We start from the raw sequence: 16523 nt of genomic DNA on the forward strand, positions 1-16523 counted from the left end.
GGAGCAGAAATGGGGTCGCACCATAGATTTGCATAATGGCATGATGATATCGGCAGTTTTATTTCCAGTTCCTTTCCAAATTCACATGGAGACCCTCCAGACTTCCTTTTCATTGCACATCCATGATGATTTGTGCTCAAGGTGCTTTTGGGGCGGTTATACACAATCCCAGTTTCAGAACTGTTTGCGCCTGCAAAAGTTCTGTGATGTCCATACTGCTTCATTTCCAGTTGATGGTTGCCCTGTAACGTCCTGCTGAAATCCTGTAAATGTTGCTGTTGGGATCTGTCTGTCTTTTGCTGTGCTATAGTGCTTCCAAACAGCAGGAATCTCGTAGCATTGGAGTAGCATCACAGAGCACTCAGTAAAGCAGGATAAATTCACCCCAATGCACTATTTCCTGCATGAAGAAACTGTTGCAGAAGACACGCACCAGGAATCACCAGGACCTTAAAATTTGATGAATCCTGTGCATCTTCTACTCCGCAGCTAGTGTTGTGATTCGTCCCACCTCTGTGACAACTCCTCATAGCTAACAGGGGCAGGAGTGGAGTCACAGGGCTTAGGTAAACCTGGTGTATTTGAAACAATAAAAAATAAAATAAAAATTCCTTCCAGTAGCACCTTAGAGACCAGCTAAGTTTGTTACTGGTATGAGCTTTCATGTGCATGCACACTTCTTCAGATACATGCACACAAAAGCTCATACCAATAACAAAAGAAGTTAGTCTCCAAGGTGCTACTGGTGAGGCGGGTGGCGCTGTGGGTTAAACCACAGAGCCCAGGACTTGCCGATCAGAAGGTCGGTGGTTCGAATCCTCACAACAGGGTGAGCTCCCGTTGCTCGGTCCCTGCTCCTGCCAACCTAGCAGTTCGAAAGCACTTCAATGTGCAAGTAACTAAATAGGTACCGCTCCGGCAGGAAGGTAAATGGCGATTCCATGCGCTGCTCTGGTTCACCATAAGCAGCTTAGTCATGCTGGCCACATGACCCGGAAGCTGTACGCCGGCTCCCTCGGCCAGTAAAGTAAGATGAGTGCCGCAACCCCAGAGTCGGTCACGACTGGACCTAATGGTCAGGGGTCCCTTTACCTTTAAGGTGCTACTGGAAGGAATTTTATTTTTATTTTATTTTTTGTTTCGACACCGCAGACCAACACGGCTACTTACCTGTAACTGGTGTATTTGGTTAGGCAGACTCCCCCTTCCAGCCTCTTACGCTTATAAACTGCACAATATTCTCAGACTTGCTCATCAGATGTTCTCTGCCCCCCTCTCTCTGCTGCCCTCTCAAACAGAAGCTGCTGCGACAGAGCGGCCAGAAACCTCACAGCCCTCTCCAGAGTGGCAAGCGGAGGCTGAGAGCAGAAGGCCTTTCCCTTCCTCGCGAGGCGTCCCACCCGCAGAAGGCCAGGCGGAACCTGCTGGGCTCTTTCTCCGCCTGCGAAGAGCCACGCGACCCCCACGTGGACACCTGGGTCCTCCGGACGCTGGGCCTCAAAGACCTCGACACGATTGACGAGTCGCCTGCTTCAGCTAACTACAGTGCCTTGACCCCGCAGCTTCCTCTGGGCTCTTTCACTGGGGACCCACCCGAGGCAACAAACTTTGGGTGCAATGACAGCCAGCCAGCTGTTTACAGGTGTGCAACTTTGCTGTCCGCGGACATGAGAGAAGAGCCTGTGGCTCATGCGCCCGACCTGCCTTGCCATTTCTCACTGCCTGAGAACAACTACCCTCCGCTGCCTTGTGGGCTGCCCTGCTGCTCAGACGCCTCTCCCACCCCAACGGAGGTGGCTTTCACCACCTCCTTGAGCCCCCACTGCAACGTCAAAACGCACACCTTCCGCCAGGGACAGGCTTTCGTGCGCCGGGATGAGGATGGAGGGTGGAAGCTGACTTGGGTACCCAAGCAGCCTGAGTGAAGGAGCTTTTCCCTGTCCATCCCCCAAACCCCAAACCCACCTCAGCACTGCCAGGAAAACAATGTGTTTACAGATTAAGAGTGATAAAAATATTAAAGGCCCTATTGCATTTCTGTTGAGAATGGGAGGGCCTGGGATTATCGTTGCTGCTGCTAGTCTGATACGCAGCTGTGGAAGTCTAGCTCACTGTCCAGAGGCAAATTGCAGCCACCCATCTATGGATCAAGGCTGATCGATGCGGACAGTCAAACCACGAGCAGTGAGCAGGTGGACAGCAGGCAGGTGATGCTCTGTGCAAGTTTGCAAAGCTACATGGCTCCTGCCGGAAACCTTTTCATCTTCCCTCCAACTCCCTCCCATGCACCCCCCCCCCCAAGGAGTTTGAGAGCTCCTTTTGTTCCGGGGCGGGGGTGCGACTTTGTGATTTCTATCCAAGGAGGAGGCCTCCTCTTCAGACCCAGAAACCTTGCCATGTTCTATAGCTTGCCCGGCGGGTAACAATGGCAATCCATTTTGCACATGCTCAGAAACGCTCTGTACCTGCTGCTGGGCCCTAGGCTCAGCCCTGGAGATCCGTGGGTCAGATGAGCTTTGGCAGCAGCAGGCAATGAAGTCCCCAAAGTGCTGCCCACATGGGTGCCTGTCTGCCTCGTGCTCATTCTGGAGCAGGGAGAGGCAGGATACGTACCACCAGCTGCACTTTCCCCCACTGCTGCCTGAAGAAGAGCCCTGAAGTCTTGCCAGAAAATGAGCTGCTCCAGTTGAAGGACAACTTGGCTCCTCCAGCATTGAAGGACTTGGCTTTTCCTTTTTGCGCCACCTACTTCCCCCTCTACCGGTGCTGCCCTGGCCCTTTACTGCTTTGCCACAAATGGATTGCTCTCCTTCCACCCAGAGCCGTGTGCTGTTGGGGGTGTCATGTTTAACAGCCCCTGGAGAAGTTAGTGGAGGCCTGGCTGTCAGCGCAGGAAGATGAAAGACAAGCACTGAAACCAAAGCATGGAGTACATCAGAAGCTACTGGATCAGGCCAGAGGGAGCCCACCTAGTCCAGCACCCTGTTCTCACAGGGGCCTAGTAGATGCCCCAATGGAAAGGATGCCCCAAGCAGGATTTGAACACAAGAGCAACTCTCCCCTCCTACGGTTTCCAGTAACCAGGATGGAGGCTCATCGCTGCCTCCAACTGTGGAGGCAAGGAGATTCCACCCTGCAAAGAACTGAGAGCGCAGTTGTCAGTTCCCTGTGGAGAGACACTGCCAGGTCAGTTGTCTTTGGGTAGCTGAAATGCAGTTTCTTCTTTTCTGCTGCTAATTGTACAGTTTCCAGAATTCATTGCAGCTGCGTCTTTGTGACCAGAGCACATTGCGCCCACAGCCAGAAATGCCCTACTGTAGCAAAGGGTGGTTTAGCTGGAAGGGATCTGGGTCTACTCTGAGCCGGTCCAAATGTGTAATCCAGTCCTGACCACTCACATCACCTCCGGCTGAAGACACTGCCAGGGCCACAGACATCAGTGCCACGGCTGCATGAGACTAATGGCAGAGGAGCTGGCTCCCCACCAAAGCTGAAACAGAATTTGGCACAGCTGCTTCTCTCTTCTGGCCCCAGTTCAAATCAAGAATTTTGAGTTTTTCCAAATTTTGAGTGTGAAATGCAATTTTATTTCTTTGCTTCTCTTTTTGTTTTTTAGCCACACTACTGACACATCTTAAGGCAATTATGTTAAACGTTAACTTTCCAGATTCACCATTAACTTTGCTTTGTTTCTAATGTCACTAAATCTAAAAATATCAATCAGTGAGAATACTTGGGGGGGGGAGGTCTTAAATTAGGATAACAGAAACTCATCTTTCCCTTCTTCAGAGAAATTCCAGAATTCTTCCAGATAAGTTCCAGTTCTGCTTCACATTGCTATTAACAACACAAACAGGTTGTAGAGAGATTGGTGTGTCCAGAACATCTTCATTCACCTCAGTCATCATGCCAGGCTTGAAAGGGCTCCACATCCCTTGTTCTTCTAAATTTGTTCTGAAGTGGAACCTAATTCTCTGTAAACTGATAGACCTGTATTTGGCCTGTACATTGCAGAATGTGGATGGCAAGCGTCGTAACTGAACACTTCCCTGTATGCAAGTGTTCCTGGCACTTAGACAATTAGAGCTGTTCTCCTTAACATGTGTAGGGATTAGATTCAGGTAGGTAGCCGTGTTGGTCTGACGCAGTCAATATATATATAAAAATGGAAAATTGTCCAGTAGCACCTTAAAGGTAAAGGACCCCTGACAGTTCAGTCCAGTCATGAACGACTCTGGGGTTGCGGCACTCATCTCGCTTTCCTGGCTGAGGGAGCTGGTGTTTGTCCACAGACAGTTTTTCTGGGTCATGTGGCCAGCATGACTGAACTGCTTCTGGTGAAATCAGAGCAGCGCATGGAAACCCACCAGAGTGGTACCTATTTATCTACTTGCACTTTGACGTGCTTTTGAATTGCTAGGTTGGCAGGAGCTGGGACCGAACAACAGGAGCTCACCCCGTTGCGGGGATTTGTACAGCTGACCCTCAAACTGCTGACCTTCCGATCGATCGGCAAGCCCTAGGCTCAGTGGTTTAGACCACAGCGCAGATGATTAGCATATTCCTGTCTCATTATATATGCTAATCATCTGCATACTATCCCTTGCTTTCTCCTGTAGGACTAATTGCAGTCGTTAACAGTCTTCATGAGTCAATCACCCAACTCCTAAAACCCCACCCCACCCTCCCACTATATAGAAGGGTCTGGTGACTTATGTTTCAGTGTACCTGAAGAAGTGTGCATGCACATGAAAGCTTAGACCCAGAACAAACTTAGCTGGTCTCCATGGCGCTACTGGACATTTTTTTTAATTTATTTTTTTATATGTGTAGGGATTGTGTGTGTGTGTGTGTGTGTAGAGGAATAAGGATCAAGTGAGCCCCCCCTGCAGTCAAAAGCAATGTAGCCCAGAAGCGGGTTGACCTCCCCAGTGAGAACTAAGCCTAAATTCCATGTTCATTGTTCTCACAGTGGCCAAGCAGATGCCCCAATGGAAAGGATGCCCCAAGCAGGATTCGAACACAAGAGCAGCTCTTCCCTCCTACGGTTTCCAGTAACCAGGATGGAGAATCATTGCTGCCTCCTTTCCACTGCCCACCACCCTTGTCTTGAGAAACCCATAGACACCCCATGAACGTACCCATGAAGCAGCGTTACACTGAGTCAGATCCCTGATGCTTATAGCACAGTATTGTGGGAGCTCCCCATGGGAAGGTCTTTCCCGGTCCTGCTATGTAAGAACAGAAGAAGCAGCTGCAGGATGAGGCCAGTGGTCCATCCATTCCAGGATCCTGCTCTCACAGTGGCCAAACCGGTGCCTCAATGGGAAGCCCACAAGGAAGACCCAGGCCCAAGAGCAACTCTCCCCTCCTGCTCATTCCCATAACTAGCATTCAGGAGCGTTGCTTCCTCCATCCATGGAGGGCATAGTTAGTAGAACCATCCTGGCCAGGAGCCATCAAAAGTCCCCTCTTCACCCAAGAATTTGCCTACAGTCAACAGCCAACAGTGTGACGCGGCAGCTAAAAAAGCCAATGCAATTCTGGGCTGCATCAATAGGAGTATAGCATCTAGATCAAGGGAAGCAATAGTGCCACTGTATTCTGCTCTGGTCAGACCTCACCTGGAGTACTGTGTCCAGTTCTGGGCACCACAGTTCAAGAAGGACACTGACAAACTGGAACGTGTCCAGAGGAGGGCAACCAAAATGGTCCAAGGCCTGGAAACGATGCCTTATGAGGAACGGCTAAGGGAGCTGGGCATGTTTAGCCTGGAGAAGAGGAGGTTAAGGGGTGATATGATAGCCATGTTCAAATATATAAAAGGATGTCACATAGAGGAGGGAGAAAGGTTGTTTTCTGCTGCTCCAGAGAAGTGGACACGGTGCAATGGATCCAAACTACAAGAAAGAAGATTCCACCTAAACATTAGGAAGAACTTCCTGACAGTCAGAGCTGTTTGACAGTGGAATTTGCTGCCAAGGAGTGTGGTGGAGTCTCCTACTTTGGAGGTCTTTAAGCAGAGGCTTGACAACCATATGTCAGGAGTGCTCTGATGGTGTTTCCTGCTTGGCAGGGGGTTGGACTCGATGGCCCTTGTGGTCTCTTCCAACTCTAGGATTCTATGATTCTATAATCCTCTTATAAAACCATCTAGTTTGGTGGCCATCACTGCTTGCTGTGGGAGGGAGTTCCACAGTTTAGCTTTGTAAAGAAGAACTTTCTCTATGTGAATACTCATTGTTAGAAAGAGATTCAGTCGTACCTTGGTTTTCGAATGGCTTAGTTCTTGACTGTTTTGGCTCCTGAACGCTGCAAACCTGGAAGTGACTGCTCCGCTTCGTGAACTATTTCTGGAAGCCGAACGTCCGAAGGGGCTTCTGATTGGCTGCGGGATCTTCCTGCAGCCAATCAGAAGCCATGCTTTGATTTCTGAACATTTTGGAAGTCGAATGGACTTCTGGAACAGATTCTGTTCGACATCCAAGGTCCGACTGTAGGGGGGGCTGATCCTGGGAACTTCAGCATGCAGAGCAAATGTTTCCACAGCCTATGATCCTGCACCTCCACTTGCTAGCCGGAAGATGCCCTCTGTTAATCATGATGATAATCACCCACATTCTTGGAATGCTGCGATGCCAGCAGCAACAAATTTAATTTAATGGATAATCCTGATTAATTTAACTTGATGCATAATATGTGGTTTGTTTATGATTTTTGTTTAATGTTTGTGTGTGAGAGTGATGTTTTTTCTTGTGAAAAGAAAAGCCTCTATTACTTATCGCTCCATTCAGAAAGCATGTTGCTCTTCTGCGGACACATCCTATTGGAATGAATGGGCTCAGCAAGGTGCCCATTCATATTTTTTTTTTTGGGGGGGGGGAGAAATTCATGGTGGAATGTACCTGTAGTGATGTCTAATAAAAGTAACACATTGCTTGCCTTGGCCTGAATTTTCCTTTTTCATTTCGATGCCAATTGATTTTGTCATTCTCCACGCCCTAAAAAAATGCCAGGTGGATCATCATAGGCTTTTAAAATTTAGAATGGCGCGCTAAAATAGGGATTGAGGAGACATTTGATTCAGCTCACACAGAAAGGCAAACTGACCTAATTCACCCCTCCCAAAACAATGTGCAACTGAAACACAGCCAGCTTTCAAAATCCACATTTCTCTGCATTTTGCAGTGCCAAGCAATGGCCACAAAAGTGTAGATTCTAGGGTAAAGCGTGCATCGCTATGCGTATCTCAGTGACTGAAAAAAATGAGAAATGAAAATGAACTGACCGTGACACAGAGTCACCCATCCCTAAGTTAAACCAGTGTTCTCCTTGCTTTATTCCCAGCCCATAAAGGCAACCCAAGAATTTAAATACAGCAAAATGTCTGGAAACCAATCCTGATGAGGTCACCCAGGAGAGAATGCAGCCTTCAATTGGGATGGGCAAATATGTCAGTTTGGTTTCTCACCATTTCTCACTTTTGCAAACTTGAGTTCTACATCAGTTTGTAATTTATTTTTAAAGTCTGCCTGAAAAATTAATCAGCATTTTAATATGAATGTCTCTTAATACAAACATTTCTGTATGAACTCTCTCCCAATATACACATTTCCCCTAATATTTATCTTTTTGCTGAATACAATGCATTTTTGCAGGTTCTTTTCCTGCATTACTTGGCTGGAGAACGTCTTCTCGGAGAGGTGGGAATTTTGAGTGATGGCTGTCATTTTAGTTCATGCAATGTTTCAGATGTTCTCCTGCATTGTTTTGCAATGATGTCCTCCGATGGCCTGTTCTGGGCTCTGTGGAAGTGTGGCTTTCCTGACAGGCATCATTCCAAAGAGAATGATCTCTTCCCGGGATGGCTGCTACTTCTCAGGGCAAGAGGACAGAGGCGAGAGATTGAAGCAGGAGTGGAAGAAGCCAATTCTGGGACAAATCACTTGTGCTTGACATCTGAAAAACAGCCACGTTACTCATTAACTCCTCCTTCTGGACAGGTTGTTGAGTAATTATGGGCCAGGTGGGATCACAGGGAGATGTTCCTTCCACTGGAATGCAAATGGATTTAATTGCCCATCAAGAAGACACAAGCTGCGCCTCAAACTTTGAATCCCTTTGCTCCTAGCACATCACATTTGATGTCCAGCCCACGATTCTCCTTGATGATTTAATATTATTTTAACCCTTAACAGACGTTCATTGATTTATGAATCATTGACAGAACGAAGGCAAAAGGCCACGGACAATTGCACCAGGTGTTGCAGGGTGGAGCTCCGTGAGGATGGAGACAGAGGTGGCAGAGAGCGAGGATGTCTCCCGGACAGCCTGTTCTTTTGGGATGCCTTCAGCTTTTGCCCAGCACACACCACCCAGCCTCAAGAAGGGGAGATCCAAACTGTTTAATGGGGATGAGAATATCGGGCACCGGGGGTCTTTCAAACCAGGAGGAGGCTCTTATGCTATACTCCTGTGCCGTTAAAGTTTTTGCCTCAAGTAGCGTCATTTGGTGGTATAATGAATGGATGCTGACCCCATGTATTCCTGGAATTGGGGGTTCATCTTGGCAAGGATGCAAAATATTTGCTACTATGAATTGTAGAGTTGGAAGGGACCTAGAGCGTCGTGTAGTTCAACCCCTTGCAATGCAGGAATTGCAGCTGATCCCAAAATTCAAAACAGTTTCCTTGTGGGATTCAGGGCCGCTGAACATGGTGATAATGTCTGCCTTAGATGCTTGCAAATTCATGAAAGAGGGTTGTTTTCATGTATCCTTTTACTTGCATATTACCAAAAAGTCAATATCGGTAATGATAACTGTATAGCTAGAAGGTGTGCAGAGGAGGGTGACCAGGCTGAAAAAGGGTCTGGAAACCAAACCTTAAGAGGAATGGTTGATGGAATTGGGTATGTTTAGTCTGGATAAGAGAATACTAAGAGGTTATATGATTGTTGTTGTTTAGTCGTTTAGTCGTGTCCGCCTCTTCGTGAACCCCTGGACCAGAGCACGCCAGGCACTCCTGTCTTCCACTGCCTCCCTCAGTTTGGTCAAACTCATGCTGGTAGCTTCAAGAACACTGTCCCACCATCTTGTCCTCTGTCGTCCCCTTCTCCTTGTGCCCTCCATCTTTCCCAACATCAGGGTCTTTTCCAGGGAGTCTTCTCTTCTCAGGAGGTGGCCAAAGTCTTGGAGCCTCAGCTTCAGGATCTGTCCTTCCAGTGAGCACTCAGGGCTGATTTCCTTCAGAATGGATCGGTTTGATCTTCATGCAGTCCATGGGACTCTCAAGAGTCTCCTCCAGCACCAGAATTCAAAAGCATCAATTCTTCGATGATCAGCCTTCTTTATGGTCCAGCTCTCACTTCTTGTGAGAGCCATCTTCAAATATCTGAAGGATATGGAAGATGAAGTGAGGTTTTTTTCTGCTGCACCACAGCGTAGGACACAAACCAATGGATTCAAATGGCAAGAAAGGAGATTCAGAGCAATATTTATTATTATTTTATTTAGAGCATTTGGCTTTTATGTAATCATTGAAAACAAGACAGTCCCTGCCTGCAGTAGCAGAACGATGGGCCCCGAGAACTCAGCCCTAACTATTGACAGTCGTCCTTAGAAATACAAATTGGCCCCCACTCTTGGCTCAGTTAGACCTTCTGTTGAGTTTTGGAGGAGAAAGTTGCAAGACTTTTGTGGGGTGGGGAGCAAAATTTAGGATCTGATGTCATAGTGTGCTCAGAGAGCAGTTCAATGCTTCAAAGCTTTGCTCACTAGAATAATCAGAGCTCCCCTTGATACTTTAATACCCCCACCTCATTTAAAAAACAAGCTTCTTTGAAGAAATCTTGCCTCTGACCAAGGTGCTGAAAGCAGGAATCTTTCAGGGAATCTTTCCCTTCCAAATGAGGCAACGGAGTAGGAATTTCAGTGGTCTTCACCAAAAAGAGCCTTTGGCTAGACCTTCCTGGGTGTTAAAATCAGCAGCACGGCAGGGGGGGGGCTCTTTGGTGGTTCCACCATCCCTAAAACCTTGGGAGGGGGTCCAGGAGAGAGTCTTCTCTGTGGCAGCCCCTAAGCTGTGGAATTTCTGCTCCATGGAGAAGCAACTGGCACCTTCATTTTGCAATCTCTGTTATATGCTGAAGAGGTACACCTTCATCCTGGACTACTCTATGTGTGTATTTACATTGCTGAGTGGCACACAGGCTATTTTATAAGAGAATCACAGAATTGTAGGGTTCAAAACGTAGGGTGTGAAACACAGAGAAATCAAATACAACATTCCTAGAGTGGACATGAAGAGGGATGTTTGTCCAGCCAGTAGAAAAACTTCCTGTTTCCTCCTGTGCTGGGACAAACTTCCTCTACATGTGACCAGAGGTGGGTGCAACCTTACCTGTGCAGGTAACAAAAGCACAGGACTGACTGGCCACCACATCTCTCTCTTCTCCATTTTGCTTTTGTTGAAGAAGCATCAGCTTCCAGGCAAGAGAGGACAAAGGAACTATCTCCTTATGGGATAGATTCCAGGTGTATATATTTTGTAATTTAAGTCTGCCTTCTGAGATCCATCTGTGAACAGAATGTGTGAGTAAACTATTTTATACTTTTTAATAATAATAATAATAATAATAATAATAATAATAATAATAATAATTTTTTTTAAAAAAATATTTATATCCCGCCCTCCCCAGCCAAAGCCGGGCTCAGGGCGGCTAACAACAATAAAATATACAAGACTGTATTGTTTCTATTTCTTTTTAGGAGGGAATAAATGGGGAATTACCAGGTTACTTATTTTAGAGGCTTAAACAAGGCTGGCAAACCTTATTTTAGAGGCTTAAACAAGGCTGGGGAATGTTACTCTGCTAAATTATAGAACTTGCTAATGCAAGTTGGAAAAGATATGATTAAACAAAATATCCTCTCCTGCCTCCATGAACATTCCCACACAAAGGGACCCCAGGGATCATCTAGTCCAGCCCCCTGCAATGTGGGAAGCACAGCTAAAGGATCCCTGACAGGTGGCCACCCAAGCTCTGATTTAAGACCTCCAGTGGAGGAGAACCCACCACCTTCCAAGGGGGTCTATTCCACCACCGAACAGCTCTTGCCACCAGAAAGTTCTTCCTGGCCTTTAGTGGGAATCTCCTTTCTTGTCATCCGAATCCATTGGAGAAGCTGAAAAAAGCAAAACGTTAGAGACTTCCCCTTTGTTTTTGTTTTTTTAAATCTTAAAGCTGACATCGTCTGAGAGAAGGAAGGGGCAGGTATGGTTGCCTTGTTCTTCTCTAGACTAGTTAGACTAGAGACAGAAACTTTTTCTACTCAAGTTAGGAATTTCCTACAACCAAGCTTCTCTCTGTGCGATTGCAACCGACATAGTGTCTAACCAAGATTCGGCAACTAAACACAGCTTACTCTGCACACAAAGGGGTTTCAATTGGTAATTGAACCTGGTATCCCAATACTCGTAAAATTGGGCCACAACACTGAACATTTGGCTTCTGGTGGATATAAACATCTGAGCCACAGGGGAACTCCATCTTTTTTTTTTTTAACAAGCAATTTATTGGTTTTATAATAAAAAAAGAAAAGAAAAGGGGGAAAAAACTCAAAAAAGAAATCATAAACACATTTTTAAACCATAACATTTTACTTGACTTCATTCCCCTTCTTGGTTCCATTGCTTTATACTTCTTCATGCATGTCTATAACACCTTATATTCTTAACAATCCATTTTTAAAACCTTCTTCATCTTATTACAAGTGACTTTAAAAAGTTATACTAATGCAAAGATCTATACACAAAGCTTAAAAAATACGCATTAAACATTTGCCCTTTTTTATAAACTCAAAGTCTCTTTCCTTCTTGAGCTTCAAAATGTCTAATTTATCCTGCATAGTTGAATAGTTTGTTTTGCCAATCTTCTTTATTTTGTTTGGCGGAGGCTTCTATCTTCTGTAGGGGCTGTCTGCTCTTGGCCTGGCCTCCACTCTCCAATACATGGACAAAATCTTTCACTCTATAAATCCTTTACCTCTCAATATCCTAACTTCAGATTTTTAATAACAATCATTTCCCACATTCTCTTCAAGGGAAGTAATAGTGCCACTGTATTCTGCTCTGGTCAGACCTCACCTGGAGTACTGTGTCCAGTTCTGGGCACCACAGTTCAAGAAGGACACTGACAAACTGGAACGTGTCCAGAGGAGGGCAACCAAAATGGTCAAAGGCCTGGAAACGATGCCTTATGAGGAACGGCTAAGGGAGCTGGGCATGTTTAGCCTGGAGAAGAGGAGGTTAAGGGGTGATATGATAGCCATGTTCAAATATATAAAAGGATGTCACATAGAGGAGGGAGAAAGGTTGTTTTCTGCTGCTCCGGAGAAGCGGACACGGAGCAATGGATCCAAACTACAAGAACCCACCACCTTCCAAGGGGGTCTATTCCACCACCGAACAGCTCAAAGGCCTGGAAACGATGCCTTATGAGGAACGGCTAAGGGAGCTGGGCATGTTTAGCCTGGAGAAGAGGAGGTTAAGGGGTGATATGATAGCCATGTTCAAATATATAAAAGGATGTCACATAGAGGAGGGAGAAAGGTTGTTTTCTGCTGCTCCGGAGAAGCGGACACGGAGCAATGGATCCAAACTACAAGAACCCACCACCTTCCAAGGGGGTCTATTCCACCACCGAACAGCTCTTGCCACCAGAAAGTTCTTCCTGGCCTTTAGTGGGAATCTCCTTTCTTGTCATCCGAATCCATTGGAGAAGCTGAAAAAAGCAAAACGTTAGAGACTTCCCCTTTGTTTTTGTTTTTTTAAATCTTAAAGCTGACATCGTCTGAGAGAAGGAAGGGGCAGGTATGGTTGCCTTGTTCTTCTCTAGACTAGTTAGACTAGAGACAGACACGGAGCAATGGATCCAAACTACAAGAAAGAAGATTCCACCTAAACATTAGGAAGAACTTCCTGACAGTAAGAGCTGTTCGACAGTGGAATTTGCTGCCAAGGAGTGTGGTGGAGTCTGCTACTTTGGAGGTCTTTAAGCAGAGGCTTGACAACCATATGTCAGGAGTGCTCTGATGGTGTTTCCTGCTTGGCAGGGGGTTGGACTCGATGGCCCTTGTGGTCTCTTCCAACTCTATGATTCTATGATTCACATATATGAACACAGGGGAATTCTAAGAGTGTCTCCATCGAAGACTGCCATGTTCAGGGGGAAAGGGATTAGGCAGTCCTGGGGTGTGCTAGACCCAAGTTCTTAAGGGCCTTGCAAATGATTACAAGACTCTTGAACCTGGCCCAGTTCAACCAGTGCATGCTTTAAAGTCCTATACGGCCCAGGACCCTTGTACCTACGGGACCGCCTCTCCTAGTATGTCCCGTGAAGGACCTTAAGGTCCACAAATGACAACACTTTGGAGGTCCCAAGCCACAAGGAGGTTAGATTGGTCTCAACTAGGGCCAGGGCCTTTTCAGCCCTGGCCCCGACTTGGTGGAATGCTCTGTCACAAGAGTCTAGGGCCCTGTGGGACTTGACATCTTTCCACGGGGCCTGCAAGATGGAGCTGTTCCACCAGGCCTTTGGCCAAGGCACAGTCTGACCCCCTCTCTCCTTCTGTAATCCTCATAGACCTCTAGCCCAATGGTTGCCATTAATTTGATTCTGAACTGATTTTAGAATGAATTGATTTTAGAATGTATTTCAATTAATTGATTGTGATTTTATGTAAACTGTGTTACTTTTATTGTTCCAGTTACAGATAGGTAGCCGTGTTGGTCTGCCATAGTCAAAATAAAAAAATTCCTTCCTGTAGCACCTTAAAGACCAACTAAGTTAGTTCTTGGTATGAGCTTTCGTGTGCATGCACACTTCTTCAGATACACACATCTGAAGAAGTGTGCATGCACACGAAAGCTCATACCAAGAACTAACTTAGTTGGTCTTTAAGGTGCTACAGGAAGGAATTTTTTTATTTTGACTTTTATTGTTGTTAGTCATTCTGAGCCCGGCTTCGGCTGGGGAAGGCAGAATATAAATAAAATTGTATTTACTATTATTATTTTGAGTACCAGAGTGCTTGCTCTGTACACTCAAGGGGTTCAACAGGTAATTGACCCAGTCAATCCCAATCCCAATCTACCTGTGGCCTTCACTGCAATTTCCATGCGTCACAATTCAATCTGAAATCCTCTGCCCCTATGTTTGTGCATGCAACCATCAATCCTTGCACTGTCTGTTAGGCATTCAGTGACCAAGAGCTTGGCTGCCACTAGGTAAAAAATTAACTCCCACAGAGAACAAATCAGCGCAAAACGGGTCAGGTTTCGTTACACTGAGAGCCGTAAATCACCCAGTGTCCAGCTGGCTGCACTGGGGCAATGGGATGATTTGCAAGGGCTTGTATCCAGCATCAGAATCTAAAAGCAACAGATATTTCAGAATACCGGGTGCCAGGGAGGAACAATGCAATTAGGAAAGCAGGGAGTACAGTCTCTTGCACCCCACGAGGTAGGAAAATAGGAAGCTGCCTGAGTCAGACCATTGCTCCATCTACCTCAGTATTGTCTACACTGACTGGCAGCACTCCAGAGTTTATCGGCACTCCAGAGTTTATTTATTCATGACATTTATATCTCACCTTTTCTATAAGGAGCTCAAGGTGTCATACAGAGTTTCCCCCCTTCAAAAGCCAGAGATGAGTCCTGCAGGCGAAGAGGCACTGCGATCTCCCCCTCCTGCTGTGACAAGCTCCCCTCCCTGCTGGTCTCCCAGAACCAGGAGAGGCGTGAAGAGGGAGGAGGGGAAGTTAGCTTCAGGCAGGCGCAGTCTCAGATTGCTTGGGATGAAGGGAACTAGGAAGCTGCGGGGAGGCGGAAACCGTAGTCTCAGCAACTGCTTTGTGCAGATCCTGTTTTTGCTAATAAAGAATTACCGTATTTTTCGCTCCATAAGACACACATGACCATAAGATGCACCTAGTTTTTAGGGGAGGAAAACAAGAAAAAAAATATTCTGAATGAAACAGTGGATGTTTGATTTTTGTGGTTCATGCTGTGGCCACAGACATGTGATTTGATGGTGAGTTTGGGGTAGCCCAAGGCAAAAATGCTGAGGATTTGTGCTTTGTAACCACGTTTTTGCACCATTGCAGCCCCAGGAAACAGTGGGTGCAGGATTTTTTGTGTGCGGGCTGTAGCCATGGACATGCTATGTGATCTGGTGGTGAATTTGGGGTGACCCAATGTAAAAATCCTGAGGATCCATGGGCTTTTACCTACCCCCTCCCAGGCAGCCTCCTTTATCGCTAGCGTCCCTTATCTCTCTCCCGATCCCACCGATCAGCTGCTTCCTTTCAACACTCCCTTCCCTCTTGTTTGCCTTAGTGTTTTTTCCTTAGCTGGAGCAGTTTTTTGCTCCTCCTTTTCTTCTAATTTCTCTCCTCATTTATTTAGTCTCCCTGTTTCCTCTCCTTGCAAGTTTGCTGTCTTTACCTCCCGCCTCCCAGGCAGCCTCCTTTATCTCTAGAATCCCTCTTTCAAAAAAAAAAAAAAAAAAAAAAAAAGCATGATCTGCTTTTTGCCCCGGGGCAAGTTAGCTCCAGGGACCACACATTCACTCCATAAGACGCACAGACATTTCCCCTTACTTTTTAGGAAGAAAAAAGTGTGTCTTATGGAGCGAAAAATACGGTAATGCCAACTTGCTTGGTGTAATTTACTTCTGGCTTGCTCCTGTCGGCTTGAGGGCAACCTTCTCTATGCCCTGGGCTTACGCATGGGTATGAACTGAACAAAAAATTGACTGCAAAGCCTTATGGCTACACACCAGTCAAGAGAATATTTGGTCCCTTCAAGCTTCTGTCAACTTAGGAAGGTGACTCAACCTTCCTTTCAATCTCTGGCAACCCCCACCTTCCTAAATCAACAGCAGGCTGACGGAACCAAATGGGTGAAGCCCTCAAGGTTGCCTCTGAGCCTCCAAATGCCCCAGCCGGTGCCAAGAACTTGACACATCCTTGAAAAATGGCCCCTGTGAGCTGTCTTCACTGAATGCCCTTTTCTCCATTGTTTTTGGCCTCCTCTTATGGCTGCTTCTCAGCAGGGAACCGTCACAAAAACAGAAAGAGAGAGGGCTGGAAGGGGGCTCATTTAGAAATGAGGTGGAAATTGGGGGGGAAAGGAAGTCCCAGATTTGTGCGTAATTTTACTTTGCCTCTAGAGCGAGATAGAAATTCTGCAAAGCCCATTATTCTCAGTGAGGCCAGGGTCACCATGCAAGAGTGCAGCCTCACCGCCAAACTGGAAAGAACCAATTTAGGAGGAACCTGACAGCTGGAGTGAAAGCCAGATAAGGTGCAAGGAGGACTCTGCATGCCCAGCAAAAACAAAAACACCTTGGGTTGAGAAAGTGACTTCAAGGATGAAGAGATTGTGAGGTGCTGTGGTGGCAGAAATTGTGTGATGGCCTGGGATTCGGACTCGGATTCCCCGCCTCCAGATCCAGCTGAG

The 16523-nt window shown here is 46.5% G+C and overlaps 1 protein-coding gene and 1 long non-coding RNA gene across 2 annotated transcripts in view; both read left to right on the plus strand.

The window, feature by feature from the left end:
- GMNC (geminin coiled-coil domain containing) overlaps window positions 1-2255 on the plus strand; it is a gene marked incomplete at its 5' end in the record, with an annotated part of 56162 nt that extends 53907 nt beyond the window's left edge. Inside the window, one exon of the mRNA XM_082222990.1 lies at window positions 1299-2255. Within this exon, the coding sequence (XP_082079116.1) occupies window positions 1299-1925 (627 nt within the window). The 3' untranslated portion in view covers window positions 1926-2255. The remainder of the gene's footprint in view (window positions 1-1298) is intronic.
- The window catches only part of LOC309533325, a 428448-nt gene that overhangs the window by 201253 nt on the left and 210672 nt on the right, over window positions 1-16523 (plus strand). The window lies entirely within an intron of this gene.

The sequence above is a fragment of the Podarcis vaucheri genome, assembly GCF_965113315.1.
Source record: "Podarcis vaucheri genome assembly, chromosome: 5".
Taxonomy (NCBI): Eukaryota; Metazoa; Chordata; class Lepidosauria; order Squamata; family Lacertidae; genus Podarcis; species Podarcis vaucheri.